This window comes from Centropristis striata, chromosome 11, assembly GCF_030273125.1.
Source record: "Centropristis striata isolate RG_2023a ecotype Rhode Island chromosome 11, C.striata_1.0, whole genome shotgun sequence".
Classification (NCBI taxonomy): Eukaryota; Metazoa; Chordata; class Actinopteri; order Perciformes; family Serranidae; genus Centropristis; species Centropristis striata.
The window spans coordinates 29,886,765-29,907,436 of record NC_081527.1 but is presented as its reverse complement, the minus strand read 5'-3'; the positions used below and the strand labels follow the sequence as shown (position 1 = coordinate 29,907,436).

Below are 20,672 nucleotides of genomic sequence, written 5' to 3'. Positions count from 1 at the left end.
CTAGTTTAGTGTCTCAGTCCACTGTTGGCAGTATAGGCATGTATGTATGTGTGGTTGATGGATCATGTTGCTTGCTCCGTTAAGAGCACAACAAAAGCTCTTTGTCAGTAAATTTATTAGATGTTGCTATCAGAGGGCTGTCATGCTGACTCATTCCCTCTATGTTTCACTACAGGAGGAGTGGACAAAATAATAGGAACACCTGAAGCTGTAGTATGTTAATTGTAATGCAACAACATAAAACTACAGCCTGAAAATCACTCTAGAATTCAACATGACACAAATAAAACTGTAGAATCTGAAACAGCTTCACAGGTCGGATTAATGGTTGGACCAATAATGCTTATTAGCATTATTAGATTGATCTATTGATTATTAAATGCATCCACACAACAGTCACATTGTAACATGAGTGCAACACCTTTTTATTCAGTTTTTTTTTATATTTTCAATGAGGTTTATTCTATTGTAAAAGTTGTTTATGGTTTTTTTTTCTCTCTCTCTGCTGTTTTTAATGCTGCTTCTCCTTCTGTTTATGTGTGCCTCACCTTTATTTTGAAAGCACTTTGAACTGCAGTTGTAGCAGTAAATCCAGCATTTGTTCTGGCGTTGTGCTCGGGGAATGACTTCTGATCCAGTTATGTGTAAATTTGCCTTCGGCTTCCCAGGTTGGTTGAAAGGCATCATAGTAAATCACAACACACACAATAAATAACACAACATGTACACAACAGGCAGTAAATTACAGTACATATAATGAAAAGCACAACATATGAAGTGAAAAACAACAATAACAGACCTGGTTCCAGTGTTAATTCTTTGCAGAAACTTGGCAAAATAAAGAACTTTTTGTAAGTGTTATTATTTGCTGCTGCGTCTTCCTGAGGGCAGTTAATCGAATTCTTCAACAGATTCAGACACAATTGGCTGAACTTTTATTTTATCTGTGTTATTTAAGTACATCCTATTTGTTTCTGCTCTTTACCAATAATTTTTATCTTGCTATGATTATAATTCTGTAATAGGAATGTATTCTACCTACCATGTCTGCACATTAATAGTTCAAACTTTCTACGGCTTCTGTAAACATTCTTTCAAATGTTTTTGCTTATATCGTCTGGATCCACTGTCATGATTAGATGCAAGTGCTGCATTGCTTTATTTTTTAAATGTATCAAAAAAGGTTTCCTCAATAATAAACTTCTCTTTTGCTGCAACCATCTGATCCTCAATCAGACGAGCTGGAAACTGTGTGCAGGAATGCAAAATTCACAATGTTAAGCATGAAGTTCTTTACAGGAAGGAAAAACTAAATGATTTCCTGTGCAAAATGAGCGATAAAGGTACCAAATACAGTATTTTTGTTTCCCCCAGAAACAGCGATGATCCTAGAGCAGCAGGAATAAAAAGTGGCATATCTTGTATGTGCAGGGTTGAGATTACAGTCGAGGTTTACTTTTGCCCCATTAGGTCAAACCAGAGAGGCACTTGAGCTAACCAGAGGGGCCGCTGGGGCGCTCCAATTACACTCTGATGTGACTTCAGATGGGTTCAGGTTTAATAGCAATTCACTGAATCTGCTCACAGCATTTCAAGTTTGATAAAAATGCATAAGCTCAATGACAAAAATAGATAAGATAGATAGTTAAATAAATTTAACTTGTGTTCATTTATGAATTTATTTATTTATAAATAACTAAATAAACACCACCTGTTTCTTGTTTTATGCTATTCCTCTAAATTGCTTATATTATTTTTTACATTGATCTTAAAAGAAATAATGTTTAAATTTTTTTTGATGATGATGGTTTGGTCTTAACTAATCTAAATTAGTTAATCTTTAAAAGTTGGAACTGAATTTAAAATAGAAAAAACTAGTAGAACTAGAGTAAAGAAATAAGAGCAAACAACATTCATTTCAAGAAATTGAAAAAAAGAGAGAAAAATAAAAAAAGGTTTTTAAATAAATATTAATAGATGAAATAATTAAACATATAGGGGAATAAATACAACATTTATTCAATAAAGAAGCAAAATCAAAACATCATTTTATGTCACATTGTTCACAATATTATTTTTGGTAGATTTAATGGCATATTCATTTCTATCAAGTCATTTTTTTTTTTTTTTATTGAGTTTGAGTTTGAGTCCTCCATACAGCAGCACCGTTCTTCAGTGGTGATGTTTTGGTTATACCAGAAGCAGTTTTACCTCTAAATCTTCAGGAAAGTATCTTTTTAATACATTATGAAAAGATCACATTCTGAACCACACTGGGCTGAAAAAAAAACAAATTCCAAAAGAACATCTGAATCCTGTACAGTGAAAGAAAGTCACACTGGCCTTGTTCCTTCATCCTAACCAACTCTGATCCAGCTGAGGATTTCAGTTTTGAAATCTCTGTTCTCTGTGGTGAGACAAGGGTTCTCGTCACCATTCTGGGAATATTTTTCCCTTCTCTGCTGCACGTTGCTGCCCTTCTGTTTGACATTTCTATTAGAAGTTGGCAGGCTGATCAGCTTTTCAGCAGCTTCTCAGTGAACTGAAGATTCAGAGCGGCTTCTCTCTAAATATTATATGATCATCTGAGTGCAGAAACAGTGAAAACACCTGAATTAATCATCACATGTGCAGGGGGTGATTCAGCATTGTGGTTCCAACTATTAACATTGTTAATTTATCCCCACATTTTTCTCACCTGCACAAATGTTAATCATATAAAACCCATGTGTTTAATTAGATTTCGGGGGGTTAGTAAGAATAACATCATTACTTATTTAAAGGTGTAGATTATCAAACTTGGCAAAGTGTTTAGTCTAAAACATTCTACAAATGATCAACAGAATGTGAAAAAGAGACAGTGTTGATGTTAATGTCAGTGACAACAACATATCCAACAGCAGAACTACCTATTTGATCGTTCGCAGTACGGAGCAGAGCAGATCGCTCAAAAAATATTGCACGTTATTATACATACATTTACAGTTTACGGTTGAAAAAAAACCCAAAGATTTTGGCTTTGTTGAATTTAGGCTACACAACTACTGATCTTTGAGGTTTAGGGCCAAAATTGCCTGGTTTGCCGTTATAAAACACAGTTTAAACAGTTAATAAATGTACGTAAATGCCAGAAGTGAAGTAGTTACAAGTGACGTGACGGAAATGACATAGCAACGTAAATATGTGAGGCACGGTAGTTCAGTGATCACATTGTTTATTTTTGTTTTCATATTGGACACGGACCTCATTCTCCTGGGTGAGAGTCCAGGGTCTGTTCAGTAAAGCCAGGCTAACAGCAGCCCCATACTACTGGCTCACCAACACCTGGCTCTCTCATCAACAAGCTGGACAACATGAGATTGAAGATTAAGTCCGCACACCAAACTATGCTTCACATCCGCCTGTGACTGCTCCTCTCTGCAGGGATGTTGCTCTCTATGCCTCAGCTGAGCAAATAATCTCAGTCAGTATGGTTTCTTAAATGTAGAATTTCAATCCCGGTATTATAGTCTAGAAAGTTGGCTATACATTTTTGAGGACATTGCAGATTTTTTGTATGTGTAACTGTACACAATCTTGACAGGTTTCACTGCTGCATTTAGTTAAAAAAAAAAATCAAGGTGAAATACTGCCCCCTATTTTCTTGGAAAGCATAATTACAAATTGCACTTTAATAAGCATGGCATTTGTCTTCCCAATAAAATCTCATTACAGACTTTTACCTTCTTCTGCTAGTGATTTAATGTTTGTTTGCTTGCAGATTTGGTTAATATTGTACGAATGGGAAATGCACCACTGAGCCATCAATGCTAAGGACAGACCTTTTCATTCTGCTTTAATTTCACACAGGTTACATTAATGCTTGCACCTGAAATGGCATGCAGACCCCCTACATGGAGGGTGTGAACTCCACCACTGAGCGATCAATAATATGTTGTGGTTGAAAGGGCAGTTGTTGTTATTCTTCTCTGATATGATTGAGTTTAAAAAGGTTATTGCAATTTCCAGGAATCAAACTTTGGCCTCCTGTGTGGTAGGAGAGCTTCTACTGAAACACTGCTGCTATATTGTTATTACAGGGAGCATTAATGGGGGCCCCTGGAGACCTGTCACCATTATTATTTTCCACACCTGAGTTGGTTTATCATGATGCCCATAATGAGCCTGACACTGCATCATTTGTTGGTCTTTTATATGTCAAGCATTTGACAAGTACTGCTTCTCACACTCTGATGTTGCTGTTTATTGGTGCAACACTGGTTTGTAAAAGAAAATCATGCACTATCAATATTTATGGCTCTGCATAAACTCATTCAACAAGTGATGTACGAGCCATTTCACAAGGCTCATTTCCAGTCATAATGAGCTCCACCTGATGCAGATAAATGATGACAAGCGGCGGTGCTGGGAGGAAGTTACCCTCATGCTGACCAGTTATTTGTTTGGAAATCTTACAATTGATGATGAGGTCACTGAAGGTTTAATATATCAACATTGTCCTTCCTGAATATTCCTGTCACAACAGCTTATTAGAATTCAAAATTCATATTGACTGTGTCGTGATGCACTCATAACTGCTGCTGATCTGTTGCCTGCAGCCTGCAGAGGAGCCTTGTTTTCTCCATTTTTAACTGCCTTCTGCAGCTGTGACACCACTTATTCCCTTTAGTATTTTTGCCTATTATTCCCTAGCCAGTTGGATCCTCCATTTAAAACAAATTAAAAGCAGTGGTTTATTTAAAAAAAATGCTACAATTCAGAAACAGCACAGCCTTGTACAGTTATAGAACAATTTCAAGGTTTGCAAACTGTTTATACTCTGGAATGTCTCTGTTTTATGGTTTACCATCCATCTTAAAGTCATGTAACATGATTTCAGTGCATTTTGGGGCCATTTCAAGCACTTTATTAAAGAATAACAGTATGGAAATTAAAGAGAATACAGGGAGAGATGTAAGGAGAGATGGGAAATAATATGTAACAAAGGTCCCTAATCTAATTTAAACTAGTGACTATGTGATTCATGGTTCCACTGCAGCTCTGATTAACTTATATTGACAGAAAAAGACTGAAGAAAATGAAAATGTGTTTTTCCCTTTTTGTGTAAAATATAAAGTCACATAAAAGAATAATGAATGTACAAGTCTCTGAATGACACTTTATCTAGTTTTGTTTAGTTTCTTCTTGAAAATGTTTTTATTTATTTCATCAGTGCATCTTAATTCTTCTGTTTCAAACAATCAGTTGCAATCTTTTGAGTGATAAACAAGAAATATTTACTAAAGCTTCACAACATCACAAATTTAAGAATATATCTGAGTGAAAATGGGTGAGAAAGCCGAAGTAAAACAATAAAAACGGTTCCCAAAGGGCAAATATAATCACACCCAAGGGTGATAAAAAAATGTTCTTCCAGCTTAGAGAAAATGTGTGCTTTTTATTGGTGTTTTCCCATAAGAGCAACCAGTCAAATAACACTTTAATTTAACAGACAATATGATTTCTTGCCTCGTTGGCTTTTTTTTCTCACCATTATTATTTACAGCTCATTAACCACAATTTATCTTGCTATATAATGTAGTTAGACGAGTATATTTCCTTATATTCCTTGTCATATAGGGTAGGAAAAAGTAGAAATTTTGCCAAATTGTATGTAAAATACCCTAAAATTATATTGAAACATGGTGCTTGAGCAAATTAGATCTGCAAAAGGAGGATTTCTAGTGGAAGAAGGGTTAATGTATAAGGCTTGTTCTAGGTTGTTCTATAATTTACTTGTTAAAATAAAATAATTAATTTGATTATTTGTTTAGGTTTATTATTATCATGAAATGAGGGATAAAATGTGCTTTTTCCCCCTGTTTTTTTGTTTTGTTTAGTTGACAATAAAAGAGAATGAATATCTACCTCAGCCTGTGTTAGTCAGTACCAGTGTTGGCCTGCAGGGGGCAACCTGTAGCCACTCATCCCACCGGAAGACAGAACAGACATGTGACACTAAACAGGAAGTAAATAAACCGCCTTCCCGCGCAGTCAAATCGGCTAAACGAGACGGCAGCTTTCACGGATAATCAAACAAAAATGGACGAGCTTTATTTGGATAACATTGACGAATTCGTCAACGACCACGATAAGATTGTGAGTGCACTCTTTAATCGTTTTAGCTCCTCTTTTCTCGACGTTGTCCCGGGCGGGATGATGCCAAATTACCGACGTTAGAGCCGAGTTAGCCCCGACATGATTAGCCGTTGAACTGCATATGAAATACTGCAATATTTACTGTTTGCTCTCTTCCAAGCTAATGTTTATGTTTCTCATTGTGTATCTTCAAACTATTCATGATTTACTCGGGCTTTTCGTTAATTCGGCTAGTGGCTGATCTCGAAAATATCTTTGAATTGAACTAAAACGTAATTGTTAAGTTAACTATAACTATATTTCCCTTACTGCTAGTAACCGCCAACTGTGTCTTTGCCATGGACCAATACCGTAGGATTTATCAAATGTTGATAACAGTCAAAGGTTTAAATTGTGTTAAACTAAATGAGCTGTTCCCATACATATTCATCGTGTTTGATGATGGAAACAAAAGGGCTAATGTTACAAGTAATGGCAGGTTAGCTAGCCTGGTACAAGACTGTCTACTGTAACTTTTGATACTGTAACGTTAGTCTGGTTCATTAAACGTTAATAGCGGTTCTAGACCCACATGGTTACGTTGGTTCTCTATAGTCTTTTTCTAGCACACAAAATGTGAATGTAATTATAATATTATCGTGTATTTTGTGTTTAACAGGTGACCTATAAATGGCTCAGTCTAACTCTCGGAGTTCATGTCAACACAGCCAAACAGTGAGTTATTCCTCTTTAGGATAACGGTATACAACTTTGCCAAAACTGGGACAAAGATTTATTATCAGAGTCAGACTTTGATTGCTCAGGTATTCCTATCCACATTAGGTAATTGGCTTGCCAATCACTTAAATCACATAACCTGAACGTCAGCCAAGTCTGTCTAGGGCTTTTTGACAGTGGTGTCCTGACATAAAACCATATATTGATTGTATATTTGATGCAAAGTGAAAATATTACATATCTAATACATGTCTTTTTCTTTGAGATACACCTTTATTTTAAATACATTTATATTATCCTTTTTATTAAAAGGAATAGATTGATTTTCAAGCTTATTCAAGCAAAAGCTTGGAAATAGCATTGTCAAATCATGTTTGAGTAGCTTTTTGTGAGGTTTTATAGCTGTTATTTATTGTGTTAAATGGACATATAATGTTACTTGTATTAATCGCAGGCCCCTGAATTAAATCTATGTGAAATCGTAACATGGCATACTTTGTGATATCGGCAAATAACTTGTTGTAAAAAAATGCAAAAATACAAATATGTCAACAATGTTAACAATCAACAAACCCTGCATTACCAAGAAAATAAGGTCAGAATAATTACAATGTCTGAGAATTTCTTTAGAATAAAACGAAAACATGTGTCTTGTTTTCAGAATGCTCTACCATTATTTGGATCACAAGAGGAAGGAAAGTTCAGCTCAGATCCATGCCACCTATCTGGTGTCAGGAAAGTTTGTGGACAATGGCCAAACGGTGAGAAACAATAAATTAAATCATGTTTTTGTATTATTTGCATATTTCTGTACATAATGACTCTTTTCATATCAGGTTTTTCTTGTGTTCATCGCTGATGTTGTGTTTCCTTTCAGTGTCACAAGGTGTCAGTTGTCAAAGAGGACCAGTTGGAAGGTGTGTGAAAGTGTTTCCAACATCACCAGGGTTTCTGGCTGGTTGTAGCTGTTTGCTTTTAGCCTCCAGACTGCACACTTAGGCTGTTTTTGGAAATTGCATGTGTTCTTCAGTGTGATTATTTGTTTTTGTTGTTGTCGAAGCAGAGGCAGCTAATTTCTGGTGTTTTCTTTTGCAGATTTCAAATCCAAGTTGAGCCTCCTAGTCAGTGTTCACGTCTACAGCGTCCAGAAAGCTTTACTGAAAGACAGCGGGCCTCTCTACAGCGTTGACTATGATGCTGTGAAAGACAATCTAAAGAACTGCAGCAGGTATGTTGATCCTATTTTGTGCTACAGAGTTGACAGTAATCAGGGTTTTAACACAGGGGAGGAAAAACATTTTTATACAGGTATGCTGCAGAGATTTTGCAGATGTTGTAGATTGATAACTTGAATTGATAGTGCCTATAGGAACAGTTCAAATTATTTCCTGGAACATCTGCTTCTTCTGTCCAGTTTCTACTTCGTAGCCTACTGTAATTCAAGGTAGCGTTATCTAGTGAATGAAGTAGCCCAACCAGGAGTCTATGGGTTAGAAAAGGCCAGTCAGTTTCAGGAAAGAAGTCAATTATTCCTTCTCTTATCAGATACAGTGCGATCCGCTGTGCCAGTGCTGTGCCCATGTCTTCTATGGAGCTGCAGCAGACGAGAGAAGTCCAGCGAGCTGTTACACCAGAGCCAGAAATCAAAAAATCTGGCATGAATGGAGGTTCAAATCTGACTTCAAAACCTTCCACCAAGCCACAGAAAGGCATCATGGGAATGTTTTCAAATAAATCGGCTCCTAAGAACCAGGACAGCGGGAAAGACGTGAAGTTGGAGCAGAAAGAGGAAGCACCTGTGGTACGGATTGGTGGTCTTTTGAGTGGTTAACTGCTGTTTAAAGAGAAATTAATGACTGCAGTAGCAGAATGATTTCTGTAGTTTTTACCACTTTTTTTTGGTATTTTTTTAGGTTGATGCACCTAAAAGCAAACCCGCCGCAAAGGCCAACCCTGTGATGAACTTCTTTGGGAGTCAAGCAGCAAGTGAGTAATGTCACTAGCTTCCTCTGGTCCTTTTTTAACTGGATTGTCTGGAAAATACTTGTAATACAGTATCAGTCTGTGTTTTTAATTTTAGAATGCTATAGAACTTTGTTGATTTAATTAAAAATACTTCAGACTACTTCAAGCTCTTTAACCTTTAGATAAACCCAATACAGACAGCGAATGCCTGAAATGATCGGTTTTCTTATGATTGTTGGTTGTTTCTGATGTTTTTTTTAAAGATTTTTTTTTAAATAAATTTTTGAGCACACCTTTTGAGGAGAAACTAAGTTGAACAAAATCTTTTGAGCGTTAGTCCACAATTATTTTTTTTTAACAACAATTTTTTTGTTGTTGTCATGGACAGCCCGTTTTTCTTTTTTTGTCATGTTCAATTCATGCAAATAAGTAGCCTGGGTATACCCATACTGCCTTGCACACTCGATTTCGAACTGCGAAAGGGTTTGGCAACAATGGCCGTTTCTTAGCCCTGTTTTAGGGATCCAGTCACAGAACGGGGAGGGGCGGCAAGACGATGACGCATACTACTCGACAGATGGAAGCTTGTAGTTTTAGTAGTTTTCTTACGGATACAACATGGCTGCAGCAGACGCGAAGCTCTCTTTCGATCCAGCTGTAGACGACTTTTTAAAATAGTTTAGAGCGAAAGTTGATTTTAAAAGAAGAACAACGTTTGACTTTACACTCTTATTTCACCACCAAAAAGAATGTTTTAGCCTTGCTTCCGGCAGGATTTGGCAAAGCCTAATCTACCATTTAGCCCTGCTACCGCTCGCTGCTGTAACGCCGGTGATCTTGATACGAGCCGGGGGGCAGCGGAGCCCCCAGAGACCCGCAGCAGCTCGTCTATTGCCCATATATCAGTGGATGTGTGTGGCTGAATGACATGAGGGGGAATGAGGCGTAAAAATAAATAATCTTGCAGAAAGTGAGAACTGGAGAAGCAAAGCAGCAAGCAACACTCTCTCACAGACACCCACACCCCCGGTAGACTGTGAGCTGAAACTACAGAGCAGCCAGAGTCAGAACATGCTACAGAAAAACGTTGCAGAAGCAGAAATGAGCATTTTAGTCTCACAGTAGAGATGGGCTAGTCTGGCTATGTAAACATAAATTTCTGTCGCTCTGCATACGTCATCTTGTATAACTGATACGATTGGCTAAGAGCTACCTACAGACGCTTTTGATAGACATTCTTAGCGTCCAATAAACGGCTCTGGGGGATCGTAAACCACGCCTCCTCTATGGAGAAATGAATTGGTGGTGTCCAGACTAATCTCATTTGTGATTAGTCTGGCGTTAGCCAGGCTATCGAATAAGAAAGTTTGGCATGAATGGACATGGCTGATGTTTTAAAAATGTGATGGTAGAAACACATTTTTTTAAAAGTGAGGGCTGGTGAATGTGTGGTTCCGTTATCACCAGAGTTACCGATGTGCTGCCTTTATTCTGCCACTAACTTTCCAACAAAACCTTCCTCACTTCTGCAGAGAAACAAGAGAAAACTGTGAAGCAGGAGGAAGCAGCTCAGTCATCCTCAGCAGAGCTGCAACGTCAGAGTTCACAGCCTGAAGAAAAACAATCTGCTGCTGCTGCTGCTGCAGTGGAGCCACCTAAAGACACCAAGAAAGACTCCAGGAGGTGTGTGTGTGTGTTTCAGTAGAACACTTCAGGGGAGAAGGGCTTCAAGTATAGATTATTTCACACTATATTATTGATTTGTGCTCAAAACTTAAGATAGAAATAAACAGTTTTGTCTTGAATTGAATAACTTACTTTAGAAAGGTGAGTTCTAAATTGGTGATTGACTTGGTTCACAAAAGTCAAATATGGCTATAAATGTATTTAAATAAGTCTTTCTCTTGTTGAAGCAAAACTAAGCGGCTTGAGGATTCTGACAGCGAGGAGGAGAAAATGGAGAAGAAAAAGAGACGAAGGATTAAGAAGCCTGAACCAGACAGCAGCGATGAAGACGGTGAGCTGTTTAAGCTACTCTCTTGTTATTTTTAGTTTAGTTTTTTATTTGAAAACTTATGAATAAAGATTCCAGAGTCTAAAAAGTACATATTGCTAAATAAAATGTTTATATCAGAAAATTTAATGGAATCGTAATCTTGGAGTTGAAAATCTAATCGTGCATTATGACACCATAAATAATATTGTGGTGTAGGAATGTTTTTGGCTACAGTTCAAAGAAATATGGCTCTGTTTATGCAGATTGTAAAGCCAGAATATTATAAGATATAAAAGACCTTGTGTGAACATTTCAAAAGCCCCTATAAGAGCAATAGTAAAAACTAATACTCATTAATCTCTTCAGTCATCCCAGATTCTCCACAGCAGATGGAAACTAGAGAACCGTCACCGAGTCCTGAGAAGAAGGTCGAGTCTGTTCCACATTCACATGTAAGTAATAAAACCTGATGATTAGATTTAATGGTCAGTATGGGAAAGATTAAAGCAATTTGTTCCTCTATTACACATTGATAAAACGTTTGTGTTTTTGTTTCTGCAGCAGGGAAACTCTGAGATGAAGACGAGGAAGAGGAGACGAGTCCTGAAGTCTCGCACCTTTGTCGATGATGAAGGATGCATCGGTATGAAAAGCAGAAAGATGACTGAAAACCCAAACCCTTAATGGATTATGTTTATCGAATACATACTAAAAACTGCAGCAATATCCAGAATTTTGCATCTTCATGACCTAGACTGATGCAACAATCAGTGCGTTTACAGGCACAGTTTAATCGAGCTATGCTTAAAATTCTAATCAGACTTCTGTCCTTGTCCCAGTTTACATGCAACTTAAAAAATCAAATGACTGACGGGAACGTGTCCTCCTCAACACAGGGCATCGATATGCGTTGTTTCAGTGGGTTAATATGGACCCCTTTCCTAGTGACCCATTACGTCATAATAAAGTAGAAAAAGGCGGGAAACCGGCATTTTCGAAAAACAAAAACAACTTCACAGTTTCACTTTGACTGTATCAAAATAATGAAAATACTCTCAGAAAAAATTTAGCAAGCCTATAATAGGGCAGCTGTGGCTCAGTTGGTAGAGCAGGTTGCCCCCCAACTGAAGGGTTGCTGGTTCAATCCTTGACCGTCGCAGCCTACATGTCGAAGTATCCTAGAGCAAGATACTGAACCCCAAATTGCTCCTGATGCTGCGTTCATCGGTATGTGAATGAATTCCCAATGGTGGCAGGTGGCACTCTTTAGGGTAGCCTCTGCCACCAGTATGAATGTGTGTGTGAAAGGGTGAATGAGCGCAGTCTGTAGTGTAAAGCACTTTGAGTGGTCGCAAAACGACTAGAACATCGCTATATAAGTGCAGAACCATTTAATATTATGTTTTTATTGACATTATGGATGTGCCATATCATGTTGGTCACGATTAAACCGGTATAATTTTTTATGAGTAAAAAATGTTATCATGATATTGGCAACATTTCTACTTCTTGACATAGTGGCGGAAGGGTTTCCCATTAATAACCTAGACTGTGGCGGCCCGCCAGTCTAATGCGCTGAGCTAACGTCACATTTCAAGCTACTGAAACTATATGTACACTATTCATAATATAAAGTTATTTTACGTTGTATTGCCATTGCTCAGTGTCCGTCACCGGTCAGTCAGTCAAAACCCAACCCACCTCTTCGTCCTCCTCCGAGACATGCGCAGAATATACCGAGCTGCTGTGCCTAATTGTCTGTATCAGTCCCGTCCCCACATCATCTCTCCGTGTGTCACCACCTGCGAGTGTGCGCACCCCAAACTAAATCCTATCAATCAGAGGTCCAAACAGTCCAAACATACTGCTGCATTATGCCGTTCGTTAGCCACTAGCTAATGTTAGCTAACAATTAAAGTTATGTTAATCACTAAAAGCTACTATTACTTCCTGTCGCTAAACACATGCAGTTTTCAAAATAAGAGCACAGTGTGTTAACAGAATCCACCACAGAATTTACTAGAATACTGTCAAAATAAGATGCCTTAAATAAAACATACAAGAATCCTTAATCTTCTTTTCAAAATTTCATAAATATGCAATTATTAAGACCAGTGTATATGATGGAATAGTGGCATTAGAATGTGTAAGAGGCACCAAATATGAGCTTTTATAAAAAAAAAAATCTCCAGTGGGACATGCACTGTCCTGCTACTCCATGTCCTAGTGGAAAGTGCTGTTGACTGTAAAAAATGTTATGTGGGGTGTTTGCTCACATTTAGCTCTCAAAGTGGACGAGATTGATGCATTGTACTTAAAAATGTACAACATTTTCTCCTGGTGGGGCCCCCAGACCTCCTAGAGGGTTGTTGTTATTATTTGCTAGTAATCAAGAGTCAAGAGTATTACTTTTAGTTTTATTCATTTATACAGACTAAAAAAATCATATTTTCTATATATTTTTCAGTATTTTGTAATATTGTCAAGAATATCGTTATCGCAAAAATACCCTGAAATATCGTGATAATCTTTTAGGGCAATATCGCCCACCCCTAATTGACATGACATTTTTTACATTTAGGCCTGCAAATATAACTTTGACATTTTTTGCTAAAAATAACAAACTTTTACTTGTAAAAAATTGTCAATTAATTGAGTAATGGTGTGTTCACACCAAAAGCTAACTTTTTGGATGGCCTGATTGCGTACAATGTCAATTTAGAGACATGAATTTGCATCATAATTCATGTTTGCCACTGAATCGTAAAAGCAAATCAGCATTGAGATTATTGTGCAGAGCATAGCTCCAAAAGATCCAAACTCCATTTGGACAACATTTTAGAGATTGTTTTCATTTTTCAAGCAGACAGATTGCATAGTGTATGTACTAATTTCGCATTGCTTTTTGATATAATGTGTTCTATTTTTGTTTTTTTTCCCTCAGTGACAGAGAAAGGCTACGAGAGCGAATCGTACTCTGAAGCAGAAGACGAAGTTCAGGCAACCAAACCAGCTCCAAAAGATCCTTTCTCTGCAAAACTACACGCAAGTAGCAAACAGGATGAGAAGAAGAGTCAGAAGAAAACGTCTGCAAATGCAAATAAAGGAACTAAACAAGCTTCAATCATGGGATTTTTCCAGAAGAAATGATGGACGACAGAGTCGGACGCTTTTATTGGCACTGAGGAACAACAAGCACTGCTGCAGACTTTCTGTAATGATCCTTTGCTTAAAAAAAAACAAAAAAAACAACCTGAAACACAAATGGGGACTATCAAGGAATGGAAAATCACTTCTCAAAAGGATTTCAACTACATAGACATGTCCACATCAGGAACATTTTACTTTTCACCTTACTGCTACCAGCTGTTAATACATGACTTATTCAATAAACATTAAATAATGAAAGTAAACATGTTTCTCTCAGAATTGATGCAAGCTTTGTAATGTTTGGGAGTAAATTATAATTGCTGTGCAGCAGTGGTGGTTCTAGACCAATTAACTATGGGAGCCAAAGAGGGGCCAGTGTTTAATGAGAGGGGCACAATAAAAACGATGATATTTAGTCATTCAAAACCTTTATTTTAGCTTATTCAAAAATCTCTTAAGTATATTTGGAAGATTGAGTACATTGATTGAAACAATGAGACTTGCCAACAATAACAGTTATTTTTGTAGGACAATGACATTTGTCATTTTTGTGCACAATTTTATTTATTTTGAAAGTGCAGTACAGTGAGAATTATCTTCATTTATATATATATAATCAATTTTATTGCACAATTAAACTAGTATACAATGCACACATTCTGGGTTACTTTGTGTAAAATGAGATCAATCAAATCAAAATTACTTTATTCATCCCTAAGGGGAAATTCAGTTAGTCTGGTAGAATCTCTTGAAGAATATTAAGATATTGTTTGAACAAAAAATAGGTAAGAAATGTTCCATCGTTCCATCAATCATTTTATTATTAATTTGACACAAGGGCCACAACAGAGGCCAAGGGCTTCTTCACGGGGGCAGTGGCCCCTGTAGGCCCCTGTGTAGAACTGCCTGTTAGCTGTTACAAAAATGATGCTCCAAGTAAAGCAGAAAATTGGCATCTTTGCCATAAATTTACCACATTCTCCGAGAAGGGGATGCACCAATTTTTACTTTTTGTTTAAATCTTGTAAAACTAAAAACTTCTAAAACCTTAATATGGGATTACAAAGTGAGTGCAGAAATAAGAATTTGCCATCCAAATCTTGTATTAGCCCAGTACGTTATTTTAATAAAATAATGCTATGATTAACTGAGTGTTGAAATGGTAAATGGACCTGCACTTATATAGCGCTTTTCTAGTCGATTTGCGACCACTCAAAGCGCTTTACACTACAGACTGTGCTCATTCACCCTTTCACACACACATTCATACTGGTGGCAGAGGCTACCCTAAACAGTCCCACCTGCCACCATTGGGAATTCATTCACACACCGATGAACACAGCATCGGGAGCAATTTGGGGTTCAGTATCTTGTTCTAGGATACTTCGGCATGTAGGCTGCAACGGTCAGGGATTGAACCACCAACCCTTCGGTTGGGTGCCAACCGACTCTACCAACTGAGCCACAGCCGAAATGTGGTTAGTGTCTTGCACTGTGTTCAGCAAGTATTTAAATTATCTTAAGTTATCTTATTTTCAACCATTTTTTGTGTAACAGAGCCTCAGGTGTCTTACAGTGGAGTTTTATGAAGTTATTAATTCAGCCCTAAGGGAAGTGCAGCTCAGAAAGCTCTCAAAATACTTCAAATGCACAGAACAGAGCAGCCTTAGTTAGTTCTGTATTGTACTTTTCTTACTAATGTGTGTGTGTGTGTGTGTGTGAGATAAACGCATAAACGATTATCATGACTCATGCACTAAAAGAAGATATTCTCTCATAAAATTAAACTAAAATTGAATTTTCGTTATTCACCATGGTAAATTATATATTAATTTATTAATTCTCAACCACTTATCTGAACTCGAAATCAATCCCAGCTGACATCGGGTAAGAGGCCTGGACAGGTTGCCAGACCATCACAGGGCAGGGCAACATAGAGAAAGACGACCATTCACAATCTCATTCACTCCTACGGGAAATTTTGAGTTACCAATTAAACATAAGCTGTATTCTTTTGTACTGTTACTGTCTAGAGGGACTTTTGGTAGCTTGGTAGGACTTTGAATATGAAAAGATTTTCACACGAGTCGGAACAACTTCTCTCATATTTTCAATATGAGGACGTTTATTTACAATATCCACAATAACTATAATAAAACTATAAAATTTCCTCTGGGGAAATTTTGAAAGGGCCACGGGGGCTACTGCCGGTGTGTGTACACTATGATGAGATTCTTCAGAGATTTAAATGCCCTTTAACCTCAAAGTGTGTGTGTGTGTGTGTGTGTGTGTGAGAGAGAGAGAAACATGTATGTGGAGGAGTGTGCGCGCATACGCGCACATTTGTGTGTGTGTGTGTGTGTGTGTGTGTAGCGAAAATTGCATAAAGTTACCTGTGTGTGTAATTAAAATCACAAAGTTACCTGTGTGTGCGTGTTTGAAGCAGGTGTATGCATGTGTGAGGAGTGTGCGCACTTAAAAGGCAATCAGATCAAAGCAATCAACTGAATTAACTGATACCACCTGTTAAAGTTCCGAAAGAGTGACAGCAGCCAGAGGTGAACTGGAATTTCTGGCCTCGAACAGAAACCATTTTTGGCAAAACCATAATACCTATCATTGTCGACTTCACTTTGAGCGTCCTGAGTTCTTCCTGAGCGTCTACATATGTTTTTTTTTTTCAGAAAAATGAAAAAATAGCTTTGTTAGAGCGATCTAAAAAAACTTTTCCATATCCCTTTTTCAAATATCTCCCTGCGTTTTTAATATAGGACCCAATGAGGCTGTTGGTGGTGTTGGTGCCGCATCTGTGCGTTGTACGCCCAAACTATAACTCTGACAGCTTTACCAGAGGATTGTGAGGGAGAAGACAAATTTTCCTACGTTTCTATGTATAAATTATTTCTGTAGCGTGAAATTTGCGGCCTGGAGCGCAGTTTTAAAATACATTTTTTGACAGTTTTAACCCTCCCTCTACACTCTGAGCGATGACATCACACACTCTGACGGTGTGTTCAGACCGGACGCGTAGCCAATATTTCGCGCGACAAGATTACATACAAAGTCAATGCAAACACGCGAATAGACGCGAATTTTTTCCGGCGGCGCGAATCGCAGGTTTCGCGCGACGCGAATGCCGCGATTGACGCGAATGTCGTGGCGCGAATGAAACAACGCGAATGAAACAACGCAAATTCGCGTGAGTTCAATAAATTCAACTTTGGCGAAATATTCGTGTGACGCTGTGTCGGGACAGCCTATCAGCGTTGAGATTCTGGACGACAGTGTCCGAGATACATACATGAGAGAGAGGAGAAAAGAGGCAGGAAGGAGGAGTGGGTCGGCAGGAGGGACAGGAAAAAGGTGGAAGTACTCTGCGGTCCTCTCTCCGTGCTGAGTGCGCCTCCGGATGATGTCACTCACCCAGACACGACGGTTTTCCGACGTATCTCGGACTTCCAGAGCAGGTACAGGGACGCTATGCTTGTCATGGTTGATGACAGAATGAAATGGAGGGAATTATTTGGCGCTAAATAGTCTCTTGGGCGAAAATTCGCGAGTTATTTACTCGCGCGAGTGACGCGAGTAACGCGAGTAAATTCAACTACTCGCACGATCAACTCGCGCAAGTAACGCAACGCGAAAATTCGCTACGCGTCCGGTCTGAACACACGGCGACACAAACATTCCGTGCAATACACACCCATTATAATCTCAGAATTTCTCCAAAAATGATCATGGTCATTGAACAGGGATTGATAAAAAACGATATGACCTATCGAAACGTGGATTAATACACCGATACACAAGACCTGTGTCTACTGTTTAAAGTTTAAATGGAGTCTCTAGGTGAAATTATGCCGGAGAAGTAGACGTTTAGAAATCTCCAATGATTGTTCTTTTTCGCTCATTTTTTGTCGGCCGTCCCATTAATTTCAATGCAAAATTTTGAGCATTTTTTCGCGACTTACGTTGCGAAAAATTCGTATTCTGTCAAGAAAAGTAATAGCACACCGATCCCGATCAAACCGCACGTTTTGATATATAATTTGTCCTGCAACTCTTTAAGTTGTAGGACTAGTAGCGGGACGAAATTGCGTCCGCAAGAGGAATAAGAAGAAATCCACAGTATAACAGTAGTGGCCCTACAGCTATTGCTGTATGGGACCAGTGCTCGGTGCGATTGCCCCGAGGCCCTAATAAACAAACTCTGTGTATGGAGGCAGCCTCCAACTAAACTCACAGTCAGGAAATGGACACCAGAGGCAACTGAGGCTCTAAAGGACTGTTTTGAATGTACAGACTGGAATGTGTTGCTGGAAACAGAGGAGAACAGTATGGACATTGACAGACAGGTTGACTGCTTTACTGATTACATCAACTTCTGTAGAGACACAGTCATACCCACTAGGACTGTACGATGTTTCCACAATAACAAACCTTGGATTACTAGTGATTTAAGGCAATCCTCAATGAGAAGAAGGCAGCTTTTAGAGATGGTAACAAAACATGGCTCAAACTAGTACAACATAAATTGAAGAGATTAAAGATGTCAAAGGTGGAATACAAGAAGAAACTGGAGAGAAATCTACAGAACAGCAACATCCGTGAAGTGTGGAGAGGAATCAACACCATCTCTGGCTACAACAACAAGAAAAGACAGTGGCGGGTGATGTAGAAAGAGCTGATGAACTCAACCAGTTCTTCAATAGATTCAATACAGCGGCCTCACCCAATGCCAATGCTGCTGCTCCTCATCCTCCTTCTCCTCCTCCTCCTCCTCTTCAACATGTGTACATCTCCAAAGCAGCATCCATCCCCCCTCTTACACCTCCACCCTTGTCTGTCACAGAGATGGGAGTGATGTTGGAACTGGGAAGACTTTGCTCTGGGAAGGCTGCTGGCCCAGATGGTGTGTGTCCAGAGTATAGAGTGACACGTCTACAAGGAACTAAAGTGATCATCATTCTTAAAGTTACTTATCAGAACAATCTAAGAAAAGAGTTTAAAATATAATGTTGGGAGAGTAAATAAGTAATAAGTGACTGCAGCAGTGTGAAATATTTAGAGATAGATGCAAAAAAGCACATAGTGATATTACTCATAGCTGAGAATTATACTATTTCAGCTATTTCTCACCACAAATACAAAAAAGTGAAATGCATCAAAACAAAGTTTTTAGCTAGTTGATATATGACTCAATAAAACAGATAAAAAAAGTCTAATTACATTGATTTTGCAGGTCACACTAAGTCCTCAGTTCAACAGTCATTCCCTCCTCTTCCATGTTTCTCCTCTGCCAGGCTGGCAGCACAGACAGACGCTGGAACAAACAACACAAGTTAGTTGACACACTGACGCAATCATCAGGACAATTACAGTAAACAACAAACCATTTAAACTGCAGCAGATGGACACCGACCTGTCTGGAGGTTCCAGCTGTCACACACATCTGTCCAGCTGAGGACAGACGAGAGGGTCATTGTCCATCCGAGTGCGTACGCCCAGTCAGGGAAGATGTAGCGGCCGTTAATCCTGAGGTGTTTGTAATCAACCAGGTACAGGAAGAAGGAAATCTGCGAATGTGTAGAAACAGTTTTTAGGTCTTAGTTATTCTTCACAAAAATGTTTCACATTATTGCTGCAAAACTGGAAAACTGGAGAAAATCAAGACCCGTTTACATTTTGTTTCTATTAAAACTTTTCTGACTCACCAGTGATAGCAGAGGAATGATGTGTTTCCAGCACAGTTTGAAGAAAAGAGATGGTCTCTTTCCTGTCATGTCCTCAATGATGTTAATAACATGATCAGCTCCTGGAAGAAGTCTGAAAATAATCATGCTGGTAATTTCCTTTGAAGAATGCTGTAGTGACTTATGAATTATGACGTGAATTATGACATAATGTTCGAGATATTTTACCTGGATACCATTATGTGTTAATATAATGTATGTATGTATATATATATATATATACGAATACAAACTCACTCCCAGAACTCAGTAGCAGCAGAGGTGATGTGATTGGTTGTCAAATTAGTTAAAGGAGAATCCAAAATCTGAAGACCGATAGTTTGCTGGTTTAGAAAACAAAATAAATGTAAGAAAATGACTGTTATACAAATGAAGACATAAAGATAGACTAAAGTGCATATGTTGTGGTATATTGAACATGTTTGCCAGCTGTAACCATTAAAGCAAATAGTGTAACCTCACCTGTGTTCCAGGTGTTCTCACAGGTGGCCCAGGGGAGCTTTGACCTGAAGGAGAACACCAGGTAGAAGACAGCCCAGACCTGGATTATAATGTGGCTGAAGTCATAAAGTTTGATTATGGTATTTCCATATCCAATTCCTAAAAAAAGAAAAATAATCTTTTTCTAGAGGTTTGCATTTTTTAATAATTGAAGATGGTTTAAATATTTAAGGGAATCACATTTTCAGAGCTTGATGAGCTATCTCTTAAATATTTAATTTTTCACGTTGTTGCAAGTCTTATGTACAAAGTAAAAAAAAATGTATAACGATACACCTTGAACTCCAGCACAGATCAACTCACCTTGTGCCAGTGGACACAGTTTCCTCCAGCAGGTGATGAATCCTTCCTGGGTGTATGACCGACTGAAGTCTCCAGCAGAAACAAAGGTATTCAAAGGCTCCTGTGGTTAATACAGACATATACACTCCAGGAAATGACAAATTATATGA

General features: G+C 38.2%; 1 protein-coding gene across 1 annotated transcript; it reads left to right on the top strand.

Moving 5' to 3' along the window:
* The first annotated feature begins 5,982 nt into the window (after window positions 1-5,982).
* pold3 (polymerase (DNA-directed), delta 3, accessory subunit) lies at window positions 5,983-14,147 on the top strand. Its single transcript, XM_059344737.1, has 12 exons — window positions 5,983-6,138; window positions 6,797-6,852; window positions 7,517-7,616; window positions 7,733-7,772; window positions 7,951-8,083; window positions 8,401-8,656; window positions 8,769-8,841; window positions 10,353-10,503; window positions 10,734-10,837; window positions 11,183-11,268; window positions 11,378-11,459; window positions 13,761-14,147. The coding sequence occupies exons 1-12, from the start codon at window positions 6,082-6,084 to the stop codon at window positions 13,964-13,966; spliced, it is 1,344 nt and encodes a 447-aa protein (XP_059200720.1). The 5' UTR covers window positions 5,983-6,081; the 3' UTR covers window positions 13,967-14,147.
* Window positions 14,148-20,672: the final 6,525 nt, after the last annotated feature.

Excerpts from the sequence above, each read along its gene's own strand:
- pold3 (XM_059344737.1), top strand. The coding sequence starts at position 6,082 with ATGGACGAGCTTTATTTGGATAACATTGACGAATTCGTCAACGACCAC. Across the intron at positions 8,657-8,768 it reads AGAAAGAGGAAGCACCTGTG|GTTGATGCACCTAAAAGCAA; the intron begins GTACGGATTGGT and ends GTATTTTTTTAG. Across the intron at positions 10,838-11,182 it reads AGACAGCAGCGATGAAGACG|TCATCCCAGATTCTCCACAG; the intron begins GTGAGCTGTTTA and ends TAATCTCTTCAG.